We start from the raw sequence: 20652 nt of genomic DNA, 5'->3' as shown, positions 1-20652 counted from the left end.
CCCATATTAGCTCATCTATAAATCAGACCTTTCTTTCCCAGGCAGGCCTTCCACTTAACGCCAAAACAGACCGTCTTATCAAAGACCATCTTAATGAAAGGCCTCCTCACTTCCTTCTCTATTTTTGTTTCTAACACGTGATGAAAATCTCTTCAGCGGAAAATGAGTAGACGATGATCGCACCTGATGGTGGGATGGTGTCTCGTGTGCGGGCCTGCATTTACTACAGTGTACAAAACAAAACAAAACATAACAAAAACCTGCGCTGCTGAAATTAATTCTATTATATTCATTTTTGTGAATACACTGACATTGATGTTATAAAAGTATGCATGTTCACATACCGCCATACCACTAGAGGCGCTGTGGAGCGCTGTGTAGAACAGCCCCACCAAAGAACCATTCTTTTACAGCTCGCTAACTAGCACTAACCAGGTAGCATAACAAGCTAACACACTGACGTGACGGTAGCTCAGCTTTGTGGAGACACGCTATGCCCTGCCTGGAGAAAAATCTGAACATCAGAACTTTATCTGAGGAGCTCCTGTTGCTGTTCCTTGCAATATGAGAGATTTTATCCGAGTAAAATAGAAAAACAACAGCAGACAGCAATTATTTACTCAGAAAGAGACAGATAGAAGTGTGCAATCGATCCACAGCTCAAAAAAAAAGTTCCTCGCGAGAAAATAGCTTTGATTTTCTTTAAATGCTGAAGCCTCTGCCATCTGTTGCATCATTTAATGTGGAACGGGAAAGTCAGCTAGCTAGCTAGTCGCTGTGGAGTGCTGTGTAGAACAGCATCGCCAAAGAAGAATGCTGGTACAGCTTGCTAACTAGCGCTAACCATGTAGCATAACAAGCTAACAGGCCGAAGTGACAGTAGCTCAGCTTTGTGAGGACACGCTATGCCCTGCCTGGAGAAATTTTAGAACATCAGAAATTTATCTAAGGAGCTCCTGTTGCTGTTTCTTGCAATATGAGATATTTTATCCGAGTAAAATAGAAAAACAACAGCAGACAGCAATTATTTACGAATTGAGAGACGAATAAAAGTGTGCAATCGATCCACAGCTCGGAAAAAAAGTTCCTCTCGAGAAAATAGCTTCGATTTTTTCGTTCCCCCTTAAATGCTAAAGCCTCTGCCATCTGTTGCACCATTTAAGGTGGAACGGGAAAGTCAGCTAGCTAGCTAGCTAGCTACTGAGACAAACTACTAGCGATCTGTTTTATGCATGTTATGAAGAATTTGGCCATAAAATATTGAAACATTTTAATGTGCATATTTTCATTCTCATACCGAAAAAAGTTCCAGCACTGTTCCAGCACTTTCAACACAAACACCCTGCGAGATAAAGCATATATATTTATCTAGAAATAAATCCTACCTTTCTAAAAACTGCAGCGTCATCTTTCCTCATAAATAAATTCTCTCTTCTTCAAAGTTTCTTCATAAACCCACATTCTGAAGTATAATCTGTCAGGTTGTAAATATATATATATATATATATATATATATATATATATATATATATATATCTACAGTGAGTCCAAGAAGTATTTGATCCCTTGCTGATTTTCTTCGTTGGCCCACTAATAAAGACATGATCATTCTATACTTTTAATGGTAGATGTATTCTTACATGGAGAGACAGAATATTAAAAAGAAAATCCAGAAAATAAATCTAAGGAATATATATTAATTGATTTGTATTTCATGGAGTGAAATAAGTATTTGATCCCTTAGTATTCATTAGCAGTTCTGGCTTTTACAGACCAGTTAGACACTCCCAATCAACTTGTTACCTGACCTGAAGCCACCTGTTCTCACTAATCACTTGTGTGAAAAACACCTGTCCACAGAATCAGACAGATCACACAGATTTCAAGTCTCCAACATGGGTAAAACCAAAGAGCTGTCACAGGACCTCAGAGTCAGAATTGTTGACCTTCACAAAGCTGGAATGGGCTACAAAAAGATTAGTAAGGTGTTGGATGTGAAAGTAACAACTATTGGTGCAATTATCAGAAAGTTTAAAGAGTATAACATGACAATCAACAGACCTCGGCCCGGTGCTCCAAAGAAGATTTCGCCTCGTGGGGTGGCAATGATGCTGAGAACGGTCAGAAATCGTCCTGCAACCACTCGGCAGGAGTTAGCAAATGACCTGAAGGCAGCTGGGACCACAGTTTGCAAGGAAACAATTGGCAACACTTTGCGCAACAATGGATTCACATCCTGCAGTGCCCGAAAGGTACCCCTGCTGAAGAGAGCACATGTGGAGGCGCGCCTCAAGTATGCCAATGATCATTTGAAAGATGAACCAAGTTATTGGGAGAAGGTTTTGTGGTCAGACGAGACCAAAATTGAACTTTTTGGCCTCAACTCCACCCGCCATGTGTGGAGGAAGAAAAATGCTGCCTATGACCCCAAGAACACTGTGCCTACCGTCAAGCATGGAGGTGGAAGCATAATGTTTTGGGGGTGTTTCTCTGCCAAGGGTACAGGGCTACTTCACCGCATCACTGGGAAGATGGATGGAGCCATGTACCGCACAATCCTGAGGGACAACCTCCTCCCCTCTGCCAGGGATCTGAAAATGGGCCGTGGTTGGGTCTTCCAACATGATAAAGACCCTAAACATACAGCAAAGGCAACAAAGGATTGGCTCAAGAAAAATCACATTAAGGTCATGGAGTGGCCCAGCCAGTCGCCAGACCTCAATCCGATCGAAAATCTATGGAGGGAGCTGAAGGTCAGAGTTGCCAAGCGACAGCCCACCAACCTTCATGATTTAGAGAGGATCTGCAAAGAAGAGTGGGCCAAAATTCCCCCTGGTGTGTGTGCTAAACTTGTGGTTAACTACAACAAACGTCTCACCGCTGTGCTTGCAAACAAAGGCTTTGCCACTAAGTAATGAGTGTGTTTGGCAAGAGGGATCAAATACTTATTTTCCTCATTGAAATACAAATTAATTAAAATATATTCTTTAAAATTATATTCTGGATTTTTGTCTTGATATTCTGTCTCTCCATGTTAGAATATATCTACCATTAAAAGTGCAGAAGGATAGTGTCTTTATTAGTGGGCAAACAAAGAAAATCAGCAAGGGATCAAATACTTCTTGGACTCACTGTATATATATATTTGAACCATTTATTTGTCATCTGTAGTTTGATTTTTAGTAGAGGGAAAAAACGATTATAATCGAAAATGTTTTTTTTTTTTAAACTTCAGCAATTTTTATTCAAGCCACTTTCATCAATAAATAACATTTTACTGTTTCAAACAAACATTATTTAATACAAACAAACAAATATTTAATACATTAATCTTTACTCCTGCAGACCATCGCAGATCCCGTCCTCCATAAACACAGACAACTGTGTGCAAATCTCATTTTTTATAAACAGAATAAAAATAAATAAAAATAAAAACTGGAATACAACTGGTTTGTGTGGAAAGTGTTTTTTTTTTTTTCTCTCAAATCGAAGATTTTTTTTTTTTTACGTCATAATCGCCCAGCTCTACATGTAGGTTTGACAGAACAGTATATAAAATCTTATCGTACTTTCTTTAATCAGATTAAACAAAAAATACAAAGATACACACCACCACCAACGGACATATTTGAGCCTTCATTTTTTCACTAAACAGCCTTAAAAAGCCATTCACAAGCCAAACTCCAACTCCAGAGATTTTCCAGCAAATAAAGATCAGGCTAAAGTGAAAGCCGCCATCAGTGTCAGAGCCAGCTATGTGAAAATGATTGATTGCTCAACATTCCTTCAGGCCAAATGAAAGGCAACACACACTCCTCCTGGAAAACACTGGAAAAGCATTAGCCTCTTTCAGGCCGCACGCCGGATACCCAATACATCCTCTCAGCCAAAAATCCCCAGAACCGCAGTCCCTGTACCGGCAGCGGAGCCGGCCTTCTCCTCCATCTTTCCTCTCCAAGTGTCATTATGCAACTCTGCAGTCATCCTGACTTCACTCTCCTCACAAACCCAATCGTCTGGCCTCTCACTCCTCAAATATAACTCTGGAGCTATGGACTTGTCTACTTAAGCGGGATTTATGCTGCTGCTGGTTATATAATGGAACGGCAAGCTGTGGAGAATACGACCGTGACATCCAGCGGGGACCGGCACTCGCATTCTACTGTTAGCTGAAGACAAATGACGGAAAATGGCGAATCTGTGGAGCGCTAAAGTAGGCGGCTAGCCTAGTCCTAGACCTAGTCTAGAGAAAATGCAATGTACAGTAACACTGAGCCTTATTGTACACCCTGTGCAAGGAGCATTGTGATGCTCGTTGATATTGTATACCCTGTCAACAGTCCATTTTTTTACGCCATGCACCTGCGTTATTAAAATAGCGTCGGAAGTTTAGGAATATATATCTAAGCCGATGAACATAGTGGTCTGGAAGTGAGGTGTGTTCAGGTAAAATTCTGGTGTGTTTCTGTCTTGGCGGTGCGCCACTGACTGATTAAAACCCTGACAACAGTTAACAGTCAACAGTCAGCCGGCCAATCTAGCTATAACATTGCTGTTCCCTTAAATGAGCTGCTGGCGTAGCTTCACAGCATGAACGAACACATCAGCATCCTCTGCTAAGACACGCAAAAGCGCCACACTGTTAAGATACAAACATGCCAAAGTCAGAGCTCATCTGGCTCTTAGAAGGAATGACAACTGACCCACAAAATTAGTGCATGCCTTTTGCACGTTTCGAGGCACACAAGGCATACTGAAGACACACCATCACGCCATAAATCCATCAATCTGTGATGCGCAATTGATGCAATTGATCGCTAAAATAGGGCCCACTGTTGTGCAACCCTTTAGCAAATGTGAAATACAACAAATTAAGCTACTAATCTAGTTAAAGTTGCTAGCTTAAGGATTCTCAGCACTTGGGAGCTTGGCTGCACTTATTTTTCTCAGGCTAAGAAGTAGTTTGGTGTTTGTGTGTGTTCACTGTGGACCTCTACCTCACTCTACTTTACTCTACCCTGCCTTAATCACTTTGCCTCACTCTGTCTCGTCCTACTTCCTCTGAGTTTTGCTTCAAAATCTAGTATCTAAAATCTAGTAAAAACACTGAAAAGTAGAGACAGTTACTACAACAAAAGAAGGATCCATAATTTTTAATACTTTTGATTTCAGAAGAAACAATAAATGAGGAAGTGTCCCAATACTTTTGTTTATATAGTGTAGGAAAGAGTTGGATACGGATGACATCAGTTTTATACAACCGTGTTCCTCAGGAACTTCTAGGTGGTCCACATTATTGCTCAACACCTATGTGTTCAGAGTTCAGTTGGAGCACAAACAGAGATATCTGGGGTTCCTGCAACTCACTGCGAATTAGTTTTTTTTTTTTTAATATAATGTCAACTTTAATTCTGTTTTGTTTAATTCAAGTCCAAAACATTATTTTTACAATTTCTCAATTTCTGCAAATAAATGCTCTAAATGACTATATTTTCATTTAGAATTTGGGAGAAATGTTGTCTGCAGATTATAGAATGAAACAATGTTAATTTTACACAAACATTTAATTTTACACATACATTAAAACTATTAAAAATATACAACTTTCCTTTAGATAAATTATTAATAAAGCCAGAGAGCTGTAGGTCTGGCTGACCCAAGTGGAAATGTCCCTAGCTAAGCTTAACACTCGTATATACTGTATACTTCAGTATATTCACAATCAGAGAAGCACTGCTGAGGTAAATTCATGTTTAGAGAAGCACTGCTGAAGTAAATTGAAGTTTAGGGAAGAACTGCTGAGGTAAATTCATGGTTAGAGAAGCACTGCTGAAGTAAATTGAAGTTTAGAGAAGCACTGCTGCAGTAAATTCATGTTTAAAGAAGAACTGCTCAAGTAAATGGTATTGTGCTTTTTTTTTATTGTGGGTTTGTCTGCTGGGATATTGCAAATGTTAAGTGATCAATAAATAATACATTACATTTTAAATGGTGCAAAAGTACAACCCACACAGCAGCTCATCTTTGGCCCAGTATTCTGTTTAATCCAGTTAATTAATCCATTCTTCACTCGACCTGTAAGACGGGCGCACCCACGCTCTCACTTTCTTTGCATTGCATTGCATTGCTGAGGTGTAAACTGTGCCAAGTACCTGGCAACCCACCGGTTCCTCGGCCGCCACTTCTATCAGGAATTTGCGCTAATTACAGTAACTCAAAAAACCTGCAGAGACACAATTAACAGAGCTGTTTCCACCTGTAACTCAAATAACACCAGCCTCCATCTGCGTCTCCAGGAGATTCACTGCCAAAAGCCGTGACGCTTTTTTTTTTTTTTGACGGAACTGCGAGGGCTGGTCATGTTCAGAAAGTGTATACAGGTTTTAAGATCTGCAGTCTTGCATTCTCTGATGCATCAGTGAGTATCTATAACATGTTTTGAGTGCGTAACCAAGAAATTGTTGGAAAGGGCATTTGGAGAAACCTTATCCCTCTAAACAAGATTGTTATCAACTTAGAATCATAATTTTTACAGGAAGTAGTGAAAGCTGTGCAATTTATAGCATATAACATTGCCGAAAATGAGATTTTTTTTGGCTGAAATACCCAAAGGATGCAGAGCTTTTAGACCTTAAATAACGCAGTTTCATGCATCTTGGCATCATGTTCTCCTCCACCAGTCTTACACACTGCTTTTGGATAGTTTTATGCCTTTACTCCTGGTGTAAAAATTCAAGCAGTTCAGTTTGGTGGTTTGATGGCTTGTGATCATCCATCTTCCTCTTGATTATATTCCAAAGGTTTTCATTTTAGTAAAATCAAAGCAACAAAAAAGAGGGTCTCTTATTTTTTCAGAACTGTATATATGTATGTATATTTTTTTTATTATTCTTTCTGCTTTCGCCGACTGTTGTCATTGAGTCATTGTCTTTCTATAGAAGTTGACTTTCTCTTTTATTAGAGAATGCCTTTAATCATTTCCAAGCAGGTACATTTACTTAGACTGTCTATTACTGCTGAGCAACAGAACACCTGAGGCCTCGCAAGATAAAGATCAGAAACGTATCAGTTTCTTATAATGTATGAAACTCAAACACTTCATTGCCCACACACTGGCTTATGCTGTTGGCCAATACAGCATAGCATGACTTATCTGGTCTGAACTTCCTTCACACCTGAGTCTGGTCTCTTGAATCATTTTTTTCTGCAAATAAAAGCTCTAAACATTATTTTTATTTGGAATTTCGTAGAAATGTTGATCGTATTTTATAGAATAAAACAACAATGTTAATTTTACTCAAACATATACCTATAAATAGCAAAATCAGTTTACGCACAAATCACACACACAAATCACAGTATAGATGACAAAGAAATGGTTCAAAACTACCTTATGATTAGCCAGCAGACTTCGTCTGAGGGAGGAATCTGTTCCTTCTGTCCATGGAAGTGAGTATTTTCAAATAATGAGTTTTTGTGCTTCCATCATGGCTGAGCATAAGCTAGTCTGTTAGTGTTTTGCCATTTAGCACAAGCTAACAGTAACACGGTAAATGCTTGAAGGTTTATTTGCATAAAAGTGACAGAGCCCTTAAACTGATTCTCATTCTGAAAGGGATTCAAACTCTAATGCTGCACAGAACAATTAGAAAACTGCAAATGTGAAAGATATTTACATGATATCAAATGATGTCACTCTTTGTCTTTTTATGTCTCTCTCTGTCTCTGTCTCTCTCTCTCTCTGTCTCTCTCTCCCGCACCAGTTTGTGTTGGACAGAGCAGGATGCCATGGTGACCCACACCCTCTCCTCCCAGCGCTGTCTGGTCTTGTTGGGCAGCTGTGAAGGAGACGATTGCCTCTGGTACAATAAGCATGCTCAGACTGGCCCTCACTGGCACACGCACTCAATGCACGAACACGCACACATCACACGCTCACAACACACACACAAATCACACTATAGATGACAAAGAAATTGTTCAAAACTACCTAATGATTAGCCAGCAGACTTCGTCTGAGGGAGGAATCTATCCCATCTGTCTATAGAAGTCAGCAGATGAGGGAGATATAGTAAATATTTTCAAATAATGAGCTTTGTGCTTCCGTCACGGCTTAGCATGAACTACTTTGTTCGTGTTTCTTTTTTTTGTGTGCCATTTAGCACAAGCTAACACTAACATGTGGTTAACGCTCAAGGGTTTATTTGCATGAAAGTGACAGAGCCCTTAAACGGCTCATTCTGAAAGAGACTGAAACTGGCAAGAATAGAGAAACTAGTGAGATCTCTTTAGATCTCGATGTGAGAAAGATTTTGTGCAAAGAATTTTTATATACTATTCTAAGCTGGGTTTATAAGAGATATAATAATCAATACTAACAATTAGTATTAATAACCTTTAATTATTCTATAATATTCATTTTTAAACCCAAACTGTTCCAGAAACAGGCATAAACTTCACATTAAACATTTTGTTATTCAGCACTGAATGAAAGAAGTGTCTGCGGCTTTGTGAACGCATCAGCAAGGATGTCAGCAGTGTTTTTTCCAGCTAAATTTAACGTAGCCTTTTCTGACCAGGGATTGTGAAATAACAGCGGCTGTTTCCTGCCTGTAGCCATGACTGAGACACAGGCAATGATTCAGTGGGGTGTGTAAGTGTGTGTGTGCGTGTCTGTGTGTTTAACAGTGTGTGTGTGTGTGTGTTTTTAAGTGTCTGTTTTTTTATTGTGCGTTATTTGGTTTAAACTGGGAAACCAGCACAGCACATGTTCTGCAGAGGACACAAACATCTTCAGAGTTTCTGTTTATTTAAATCCAGTTAATAGTTTGATTAAGTTTGATTAATACGACTAATTGATTATTTGACTATTAAGTAGTAAATAAATAGGCAATTCCACAATTAGCGCAGATTCATGCAGGGGTGTTTTTTATATATGTTTTTATTTACATATTTTTTTTTATTTATTTATTTTTGCTTGTTTGTTTAACAGAGAAGAGTACAGTACATTCACACCTTCCAGGCAAATGAAGTAACCAGCAGCATGTACACACACACACACACACACACACACACACACCTGATTAACTGTCTCCTCCTAGTGGCCGAGTTATGTAACAGCAGGAGGATGCTCAAGAATTATTATCAAAGTGAAGGACCAAACTTGTTTAGTTCCTCTGATTTTTAAAGATTAAATATATTATAATGATTATATTTATTATGATTATATTACTAATTATCTTAATACATTTCCTAATACTCAGAAAGCAGCAGAAAAACTGATGATTAATAGAAACTCATACAGTAATAAAAGTCAAAAGGCTTTTGCAAACGTTTATTTTTTTCATAATTAGAGTTTTATAACATAAGGTGGCAGTCTTAAAGAAACTTAAAATATAAGACATAGTTTTATTTTTTTTTTTATTTAGAAAAATAAATGAATAAATAAATAAACATACTTTAAAGGGCCATAAAAATGCCCACAACCCTATTTACACATGGTCATTTAAGTAGGAGTGGGCGATATGGCATTAAATTATCATTACAAATATTTCAGGATATTTTTGCGATAATTAAATACTTTGCATAAAGAAAAACTGAAAACACTTTGTTCTTCAGTTCGGCTCACAGGATATAACATAGTTATAGTTAAAAATGAGAATTCCTTGTTATGTTTTAATGTATTAATATTTATTTGCATCTGTTTAAATCACATGTGGTGCTTTTTTTAGGTAAAAACACTCATATTGCTGAGATAAATGGATTAGAGTAATTTGCTTTGGTGCCTAAACCTTTTGCACAGTACTTTGATATACATATATATAAATTTGTGTGTATATAATCAATAAACCTTTATTTTCACTCGGGGGAAAAAACATTGAGGGTGACCCTCATTTACAATGTTGCCGAGCATTTATAACAGCAAAGGGATTGAACACAATAATAATAATTAAGAAATAATAAGAAATAAAATAGTAAAAATTAATAAAAAAAAATAAAAGTACTCATTTTAAATCAACATTTAATAAAAAATATATACGTAAAACAGAAAATTCTAAAATACCATAAAAAAATAAACAAATTTAACACATAAAAAGTAAAAAATGAATAAAATATAAAATAAGTAAATAGATAATAGTAAAAGTAAAGTAAAATGTTAAAAATGATAAGTGATTAAACTTATAATAGAACTAAGAACAAGAATGAAAAATGAACATTAAAATTAAATAAAAATAAAAGTAATATTAAATAAACAAAAAATAAATAAAAAAATAAAATAATAAAAATATATATATAAAAATAAGAGAAAAAGATAAACTAATAATATATATATATATATATTGTAGTCTTGGTTCATCAGTAGAGAGAAGCTTCAGTAAGTAAGTCTCCTGTACCCTGCACTGTGTCCACAGTCAGCTCTCACATTAAGACCCTGCTCGACTTGCTAAGAAGAATAAATGCCTGCAGACAGAAGAGAGACACCAGGCCAGCAGTGAGGAGTGACCCAGCACGTCCAAAACCACTGCAGCCCCCTCGCCCTGCCTGCTCCTTACAGAGACCCTCCATAATCTCCTTATGTAATCTCTGAACACGGAGCCCGGGGCCACATCCCCCCAGCGCTCCAATCACTGAGTACTCATAAGCTTTAAATCAGCGGCCTTAACCCTCACAACTCAGCCTCATTACTATATTATTCACTCTGATTAGAGCTGGGCAATATGACGATATTTTATCATATCGTGATCAATTTTCTTATCGCATCGACAATACGTTTTAACAAGGATACTGAGAATATAAAGTTATTTGCACAAAATCACTCACAGTTTCAGTCCCTTTCAGAATGAGCCGTTTAAGGGCTCTGTCACTTTTATGCAAATTTGTTGCTGGCCACGCCCCATGTTTACACTGAGCGTTTACCACACCTGACTTGCTTAACTGTGATAGAAGCACAAAACTCATTATTTGAAAGTACTTCAAGTACAAAGTATCTCCCTTATCTGCTGACTTGCCACCGACAGTAGGTACAGATTCCTCCCTCAGACAAAGTCTTCTGACTATTCCTCCTATTTACAGTCTGAGGTTTTCTACCAAAAATCTGAAATGTAATCAATGTTCTTATTGCATCAACAATATATCTAAACAAGAATACTGAGGATATCACCATCCCTCAAAATACACTGACCCCAGGCTCAGAGTGGTCAAGCACTGCCAGTATGATCAGAAGACCGCTGGTTCGAATCCCACTCATGCAGATTGCTATCAGCTGCCAAACCTCAAAAAATTTACAGTTGGCCTTGCTCTCTCTTTTTGGGTGGGTAGATGGTGCTCCGTCTCCTCATCACTCCTAGGGTGATCTCGATCAGCACAAGGCTGCATCTGTGAGCCGATGTATCAGAATGTATCAGAGTCACTTGGCAATGCTGCATCAGCAGCAGTTCAAAAAGAGGCAGAGTCTACCTGAATTCATAGTGATGGGGATATACAGCTAGATTGCAGATGAATGGGTGGGACAACTGGCCTAGATAAATTGGAAAAAAAATGGAAATATATATTTTTTTCAGCCTGCGTCGTTTAAATAGCAAAGGTGTTTGTGAATACATGGGCGTGGTGTTCTAGAAATGAGATGCGTTCAGGTAAATTTCTGCCGTATATCTTGGCAAGAGAAAACATAGGTGCGTCAGTGACTGACTATAACCTAGACAACAGTCAACAGTCAGATATTCATTGCTATCTTCACTCTCCTTGAAAAGCAGCAGAATGGGTGGGACAATTGAGAGAAAATGGGGAAAAAATGAATCTGTTATGCCTCTATTAATGTGTGTCTCTATGCACCAGGTTTTTGTCTTCTAGTCAACTGCCGCTATGATTTATCTACTGTTGCCCCTTTTGAGTACTGAGTGTTTAAACCACCACAGTAAGGTAAGAATGATATGTGCCATATGGTGCAGGACTCTGAGGGGTTCTTGCTCACTATGCATGTGTGCATATGTATTTACAGTGGAAGCTTATAAAGCTTTATTAGCTGCTGAAAGAGCAGTTTTGTCAGCTCTGTGTAAACTGTATGTGATCAAAGTTTAAAGAAGCTGGGTGGAGCTGATGGTGGTCTATTGGGTGTGGGCTGAGGTTGATGGCCAATCATCTCCCACCTAACTTCTGCACAGCACCAAAAAGTAGTAGGAGTGAAGAACACGTCGCACACTTATGTTAACAATGCATTGGCTTGCAAAAGTATTCATACCCCTTGAACTGTTCCACACTTTGTCAGCTTACGACCACAAACTTGTATTTTATTAAAATGTAAAAATGTATTATTAAAGTGTTGCACATCACCCTGAACACACTATCCCCACTGTGAAACATGGTGGTGGCAGCATCATGCTGTAGGGCTTTTTCTCTTCATCAGGGACAGAGTTAGGAAGCTGCTCAGAGTGAAAACATGAATGGAGCCAAATACATGGCAAACCTTCCGACAAGACGATGACCCTAAACATACAGCCAGAGCTAAAGTGGAATGGTTTAGTTTAAAGAATATTCATGTATAAGAATGACCCAGTGTTAAATCGCATTGAGCTTAAAATCTTAATAAAATATATATTTTTTACAAGTATACAAGTTTGTGGTTGTAAGGTGACAAAATATGGAAAAGTTCAAGGAGTATAAATACTTTATAGACTTTTTCTTTCATCCATTTTTAAAAAAATGCATATATTAAAAAATTGTAAAACCCTCATATGACAGATAGAACATGACAGAGCTGTGCTTTTATGATAATCCATTCACCTAAACATTCCTGGGTCATTAAGGCCGACATGTTTATATGTTTCCCGGCCTCATTTATATAAGAAGTCCCACAGTCATACAGTCTTACTCGTATATTTAAGAAAATCCCCCCCAGCACTCGGAGATTATACAGTTGGCCGGCCCTTATTAGAGCTTCCCAACATTACTCACATGCAGAGGCTTTGCAAGTGCTCACAGCTTATATACTGTCAGCTGCTGAGTCCCAAGTGGTGCCTAGAGGTCTCGCTCTCACACAGTGTGTGTGTGTGTGTGTGTGTGTGTGTGTCTCTCGTTTTGTCTATGTATGGGTTTAAATCCTCAAACCAGTATTTCTCATTCATACTCCTGTGGTATTTCTTAACACCAAAAACTAGAAAATCTATTAAAATTACACAATTTAAAATAGGTCTATAATCTATACAAAACATGTTCATGAACGTATTTGCACAAAATCACTCATCAGAATGAGCCATTTAAGGGCTCTGTCACTTTAATGCAAATAAGACATTGCTTGCCACGCCCCATGTTTACACTGAGCGTTGTGCTAAATGGCAAAACACAAACAATCTAGTTTATCCTTAACTGTGATAGATACACAAAACATTATTTGAAAGTACTTACATCTCCATTATCAACGGACTTGCCACAAAGAGTAGGTAGGTACAGATCCCTCCCTCAGACAAAGTCTGCTGGCTAATCCGGTTCTCTACCAAAAAATCCATGGAGGTCTCGCTCTCACACAGTGTGTGTGTGTGTGTGTGTGTGTGTCTCGTTTTGTCTATGTATAGGTTTAAATCCTCAAACCAGTATTTCTCATTCATACTCCTGGGGTATTTCTTAACACCAAAATCTAGAAAACCTATTTTATTATATTAAAGGGGACATATTATACCTCTTTTTATTTTTTTCTTACTTTTTACACAAGTTAAAATAGGTCTATGATCTATACAAAACATATTCATGAATCTATTTGCACAAAATCACTCTCACCAGCTGTGTTTTGGCCAGTTTCATTCCCTTTCAGAATGAGCCGTTTAAGAGCTCTGTCACTTTTATGCAAATAAGATGTTGCGGTCATGCCCCATGTTTACACTTAGCATTTACCGCACATTACAGTTAACTTGTGCTTAATGGCAAAACACAAACAATATAGTTCATGCTTAACTGTGATAGAAGCACAAAACTCACTATTTGAAAGTATCTACATGTCCCTTATCGACTGACTTGCCACTAAGAGTAGGTAGGTACAGATCCCTCCCTCAGACGAAGTCTGCTGGCTAATCTTGCTGTGTACTTTCTGAGGTTCTCTATATCTGATATGGCATTTTCTTTAACTAGTCTTGTGGGTTTTTTTATGTATGCTTGGAGTTCGAGTTTTTAGGGGCACACAAAGCTGCAATAAGATTTTTAATCATATGGCATATCTCTTTTATTTTACCGACTTTTTTAATGAGCTGTAAAACATAACCTGGAACTCAACCACATAGATTTTCTGACTGCTAGATAATTATATGAAGGGAAAAAAACATGAACACAGTTAAAAAATCATATTACATGGGCGAATCTGATTTTATTGACAAATCAAGTACAGCCAAATTAATAGAAAGCATTAATAGAAAGTTAATACCATTTTTAATACAGTTTTTAGCTGTGCTACACACGCTTGCTGCCCATTTTTAGTCTGAAATCATGAAGACAACTCAACTTTGACACAAGTATAGGACAAATCAGGCTCGCCAGTTTGACCAATGGCACCAAAAACTGCGTATATTTCCCTTCCAGACAGATCATTCCAGTGTTTACAGTGAGTGAGCATGGTATTACTGAAGAGGTGTGTGAGAGAGTGAGCGAGAGCTGTTGTTGAAAATGAGAAAGTGACTGTAGTGTTTCTGAGTTCTCCTCACGCTGGGTGGCTGAAGGTTAGAGACAGTTAAAGGCACTCAGGCACAGCGCTGAAGCGGCTCAGACATATTATATTACATTTCTCAAAAAGACAGCAGACTAACGGCCCCTGATTAAGAGCTTTTGAGTTACAGCTTTCTTTCCTTCAGCTCTGCTCTGCCAGCTCTCTGTAAAGCCTGGCTCATAAACACACCACACTGATACTGAGGCGGATTCGCTTTTCCTGTCCTGAAAAAAAAAAGTCCCAATATCAAAGAGATATGGATGTGATCAATCATTTTCTCAGGTTAAGAAGTAGTTTAGTGTGTATATTCACTGTGGATCTCATTCTACCTTCACCTACCTCACTTTTTACATCTTTACTTCACTCTACCTCACTCTACAATGCTCTACATCACTCCACCTCAACTCTACAATGCTCTACCTCAACTCTAAAATGCTCTACCTCAACTCTAAAATGCTCTACCTCGGTCTACAATGCTTTACCTCGCTCTACCTCACCCTACAATGCTCTACGTCAACTCTAAAATGCTCTACCTCAACTTTAAAATGCTCTACCTCGCTCTACAATGTTCTACGTCAACTCTAAAATGCTCTGCCTTAACTTTAAAATGCTCTACCTCAACTCTAAAATGCTCTACCTCTCTCTACCTCACTCTAAAATGCTCTACCTCACTCTAAAATGCTCTACCTCTCTCTACCTCACTCTAAAATGCTCTACCTCTCTCTACAATGCTCTACCTCAACTCTAAAATGCTCTACCTCAACTCTAAAATGCTCTACCTCAACTCTAAAATGCTCTACCTCTCTCTACCTCACTCTAAAATGCTCTACCTCTCTCTACCTCACTCTAAAATGCTCTACCTCGCTCTACAATGCTCTACCTTGCTCTACCTCAACTCTACAATGCTCTACCTCAACTCTACAATGCTCTACCTCACTTTACCTTAACTCTACAATGTTCTATCACACTCTATTACACTCTATAATGCTCTACCTCATTCTCCCACACTCTACCTAAACTCTACCTCAACTCTACAATCGTCTACCTCGCTCTACCTCAACTCTACAATGCTCTACCTCGCTCTACTTCAACTCTACAATGCTCTACCTTACCCCACCTCACCCTGCCTTGCTCTGCTTTGTTGTTTCACTCTACCTCAATCTAACTATCTCTAATCTAACTCCACAACATTCTACCTCACCCTCTCACTCTACCCCTCTATCTTGCCCTACCTTCCTCTGCCTCACTCTTAACTTGCTAACTTTGCTTAACACCCCTCTGCCTCCCTTTACCTCGCTACACCACACTATACTTCACCCTGCTTCACCCTATCTCACTCTACCTTGTTTTTCCTTACCCTGCCTTGCTCTACCTCACCCTCACCCTTCACCTCTCTCTATCGTGCCCTTTCTTCCTCTACGTTACTCTACTTTGCTCTGTTTCATTCTGCCTCACTCTAACTCACTCACCTTGCTCAACACCTGTCTGCCTCCCTCTACCACACCTATACTTAGATTCCCTTTGGGAGGTTCTATATGTAAAGATGTACGATCTCCAATACTCAATTTCGAAAATCACATTAAAACAATAATTCAATTAATCTAATCAAATCAATCACTACCCGTTGCTCTCCTCATTCTGCACAGGCTTGTCTTTATGTGGCTAAATGAACAGTTCTGCACTGAGACACAACTGGAAACAGCTGGATTTGGAAGAGAAGAGGGAGGGAAAGCACTTTTCCTTTTCTTTCCTTCCCAGCGAGATTCCCACAGCTTCCCAGAGAACACACAGCTTATGACGACTCATTCATTTCACACCCCACTGACCAGACTGAACCACGTCACACACACACACACACACACACTCCACAGCGGATACACACACACACAGCCCTGCTGTACAAAGACTCTATAACAACACATACACACTGCAAATACACACAGCCCTGCTCTCTTTATATAAACAACACACACACACACACACACCACACGTGCAAACAGAGAAAGAGAGAGGGAGAGACCGTGTGTGTGTGTGTGTGTGTGTGTGTTTTAATAAAGCAGACCCCACCAGACAGACAGAGAGAGAGAGACTGAGGTTTTATATATATATGTGTGTGTGTGTGTGTGTTTCAGTAAATCAGGCAGGACAGCCTCCCCGGCTCTGTGTGAAGCGTGTGTGTGTGTGTGTGTGTGTGTGTGTGTGTGTGTGTGTGTAATGTCCAGCTCTTACCTTTGAGGCGCGGCGGCGCTCAGTGCAGTCTGGATGCTGACACACACACTCCTCCTCCTGCGTCGGCTTCTCATCTGGAACAGTACAGCAAGTGCCAGCATTAGACACACACACACACACACACATACATACATAGAGACCCCCACACACACAAACACAGTAAGGCATGCACACACAGTGCTTTAGCATTTAAATATATGTAACTACCATTTTTTAATAATGCACAATCTGTACAGTAAACAAGTCAATTGGTTACGATTCAATTTATTATATATTTTTTCAATTTATGTATTTTTTTGTTTTAAAGGAGTGGATTTTTACTTGTAGGACCTGGACTAACCACCTCTCTGTGTGTAAATAGCTAAGTTTGAATCGGATCTCCGGTGGATTTCGCGTTTTACAGAGAGTGAGTGCACTTAGCAGGGCATTATTACACATGTTGTAAAGTAGCATATGACGTTGAAAAGACCGTAATTAGAGTAAATATGTCTATATTTTAAAACGTTTCTAACTGTTGTTCAACTCGCTGCCTCCTGGTGTCGCAGGGCTGTTAGCCAATCAGAGGCGATATGTTTGCATGTATGAATATTTATTTATTCATTCATGCAAATATAACTAAATCAGCATTATTCCGGATCACCAGAATACTTTTTGTTTCACAAAAAAAGAAAAAGAAACGTTCACATAGCATTTATTTACACTACAGTCCATAGCTAGACATTTTACAATGAATGAAAAAACAATTAAATGAGACCTTTAGAGCAATAATAATAGTGGAATATATCAACAAAGTAAATTAAACATAAAAAATGTTTTTGAGAATTGATATAATATTGCAGAAATAATATTAAAATACTTTGATATATGTTTTTTTTTCTCACACCCCTAATAAATGTTTGACGATCATAACTGACTAAACTCAAAATACCCAAAATAAAGATGTACCAAAAAAGCCTCAGACTAAACGAGGAAAGCAACTAGCAGAGGTCAATGACATTGCATTAGCCAACAGTTCATTACAACAGTACAGACTAAATGAAGGCTCTGTGCTCAGAAGACAATGACTGAAGGAGGGAAGAGAGAGGTCTAATAATGGAGCAGACAGAGGAAGACTATAGAGGGAGAGGAAGAGAGGAAGGGTAAAAGGGAAGCAAAGTCTAGAACTATAAGAAGTAAGAGTTTAATTTAACTTCTATCAAAACACAGTTCTGAATAACAGAAGTCTGAAAAGAGTGTTTAGTAAAGAGTAGGGTTTACTGTGCCAGACATGGCTGTGTCTTTTTGTAATAGTCTAGTTATACAAAACAATAATTTAAGTAGGGCTGTCAGAGGTAAAGCGTTAACGCACTTGAAATTCATTCGCAATCAGGTACTCTCTGCCGTTCACTCCCTGCTTCAGCCCAGAAAGCTCAAAGGAAAATACCAGAGCTCTTTTCCATCTGCACTGCTGAGGCTTTATTAGCCTCCATCGAGTAGAAATGTGGTTTGGAAAGACGTGGGGTGGCGGGTGTGGTCAGATTTTCCCTGGCAGCTCCTGCAAATCCATTTTCCCCACTTGCCTATGAAATCTGTAGGGATGCCCAGTGAACCGGCAGAGGGAGGGGGGGGCTCTATGACACGAGGAAAACACAAATGAGGGGTTTAATATGACAGTTTATTGAAAAAAAATCATATTTACACCCCACGTGTAGCCAATCAGGCAGGTTCAGGCTGGAACTGGAGCTCCATAGCTAATGTAGCCAGTAAGTAATGCAGGCTTATAACCCTCTAACTATTACAGCTTCTTTGCATCTCAACTAAGGGTGTACTCACACTAGGCACAGTTTCTAGTTTTTTTTTTTAATTTATGGCTGTATTATTGCTATAGCTTTATATATACAGCTCTGGAAAAAATAAAAGACCACCTAAAAATTATGAGTTTCCATCAAATCACCAAGCTGAACTGCTTGAATTTTTTCACCAGGAGTAAAGCAGCATAAAATTATCCAAAAGCAGTGTGTAAGACTGGTGGAGGAGAACATGATGCCAAGATGCATAAAAAAAACTGTGATTAAAAACCAGGGTTATTCCACCAAATATTGATTTCTGAACTCTTAAAACTTTATTAATATAAACTTTGTACATTTTCTTTGCATTATTTGAGGTCTGAAAGCTCTGCATCTTTTTTGTTATTTCAGCCGTTTTTTTAATTATTTTCTGCAAATAAATGCTCTAAATGAGAATATTTTTATTTGGAATTTGGGAGAAAGGTTGTCTGTAGTTTATAGAATAAAACAACAATGTTCATTTTACTCAAACATAAACCTATAAATAGCAAAATCAGAGAAACTGATTCAGAAACTGAAGCATTTAAGCTGATGTGTTAAGGCATTCTTGAGTTATTTAGCTGAGAAGACGACAAGGAGTGATTTATGTTTAGCTAATAAATAAATGGTTTCTTGTATATTGTTTTTAATGAAGTATTGAGATACTTTTCTACTATCTGTATACTGTGCAATAAAGCTGTGCCATATTGTTTCGTACACCATAATATTGACAACATTTTTGAATATACTACTATAGTAATATAATATACTAAAGTACTATTTTTGTTTTACTGTTTTAAGCCAAAAAAAAAAAAAAATCACACTGTTCACATTTCCCATTATATATCTATTATATCTGTATCAGTGTACCAGTATCAGTTTCATTTTTTTTACTTTAATCCTGGATATATGGAGATATTTGGAGTGCATTATTATTATCATGACATTCTGGATCATTGACTTCTGTCACAAATCTGATATTCTTGTTTTTTTTTATCTCCGTAAAAAAGGGTGCCATATCATATCGTGTGCAATAATAAAATTGTTATTGTTAATTCTTGCAGTAGTGCATTCTTAAAATATGTTTTTGTTTTTTTTTATTCAGTGTTTTGTAATATCGCCAAGAGTATCGTTATCGTGAAAATACTCTGAAATATTGTGATATTATTTTAGGGCCATATCGTAGTTCTAGCACACAGTAGTTGTGCTAGAAGTCTCACAGCACCAGGGCAAAATGCAATACAGCACACATGCTGAAATATTCCACACATTTGATTTTTTGGCCAAATCATTGCTTTAAACATATAACACAATATGCAAATAGTAGCTGTAGGGTCAGTGTACGTCTCTCCAGTGTGCCAGGAAGCAGGTCTGAGCACGAGGGCCCGGAGGTAATTTCAGCTTTAGCACAGGACAGTGGACGGTAATGACAAGGTGTGAAGAGCTGTGGAGCCTGACTCAGCGATTTCCATCCCATCTGTTTTCTGCCATCTCCACTGCTCACTCTCCCTTTCTCGCTCTTTCTCTCCCTCGGACAGGAATTCCTGACCTCAGCACTGCTGATTGAGCCCAAAACAAACAAATAAAAGCATGCTACCAGCACACGTACAGCTGCACTGCCACACGTGATGGCAGAAAGTTGGCACGGCGAGGAGCCAAAGCAGAGGCCAGAGCTCAGAGCTCAGAGCTGACTAAAAAAGACACGGTCGAAAACAACCAACGCCCTGAAAACGGCCAGAAGTTCAGCACAGCAGGTCACTGGTGTGGGTCATTTCAAATAAACTCTACTTAAAACCCCTAAGAAACCTAAATCTGAGGTTTTTTAAGTAAACAGTACCAGTCAAAAGATTGGACACACCTTCTAAATTTTTCTTATTTGATTTTCCTACATTGTAAATTAATTCTGAAGTCATCCAGACTATAAAGAAACAC

The 20652-nt window shown here is 38.4% G+C and overlaps 1 protein-coding gene across 2 annotated transcripts in view; it reads right to left on the bottom strand.

Annotated features, from left to right (window-relative positions):
• Positions 1–20652, bottom strand: part of plekhg5b (pleckstrin homology domain containing, family G (with RhoGef domain) member 5b) — a 105639-nt gene that overhangs the window by 70953 nt on the left and 14034 nt on the right. For both annotated transcript variants that reach the window (XM_022677200.2, XM_022677194.2), the window contains exon 3: positions 16916–16989. In XM_022677200.2, coding sequence (XP_022532921.2) covers positions 16916–16989 — 74 coding nt within the window. The remainder of the gene's footprint in view (positions 1–16915; positions 16990–20652) is intronic.

Source organism: Astyanax mexicanus, chromosome 13 (genome assembly GCF_023375975.1).
Source record: "Astyanax mexicanus isolate ESR-SI-001 chromosome 13, AstMex3_surface, whole genome shotgun sequence".
NCBI classification, from domain to species: domain Eukaryota; kingdom Metazoa; phylum Chordata; class Actinopteri; order Characiformes; family Acestrorhamphidae; genus Astyanax; species Astyanax mexicanus.
This window is presented reverse-complemented; position numbering and strand designations above follow the sequence as displayed.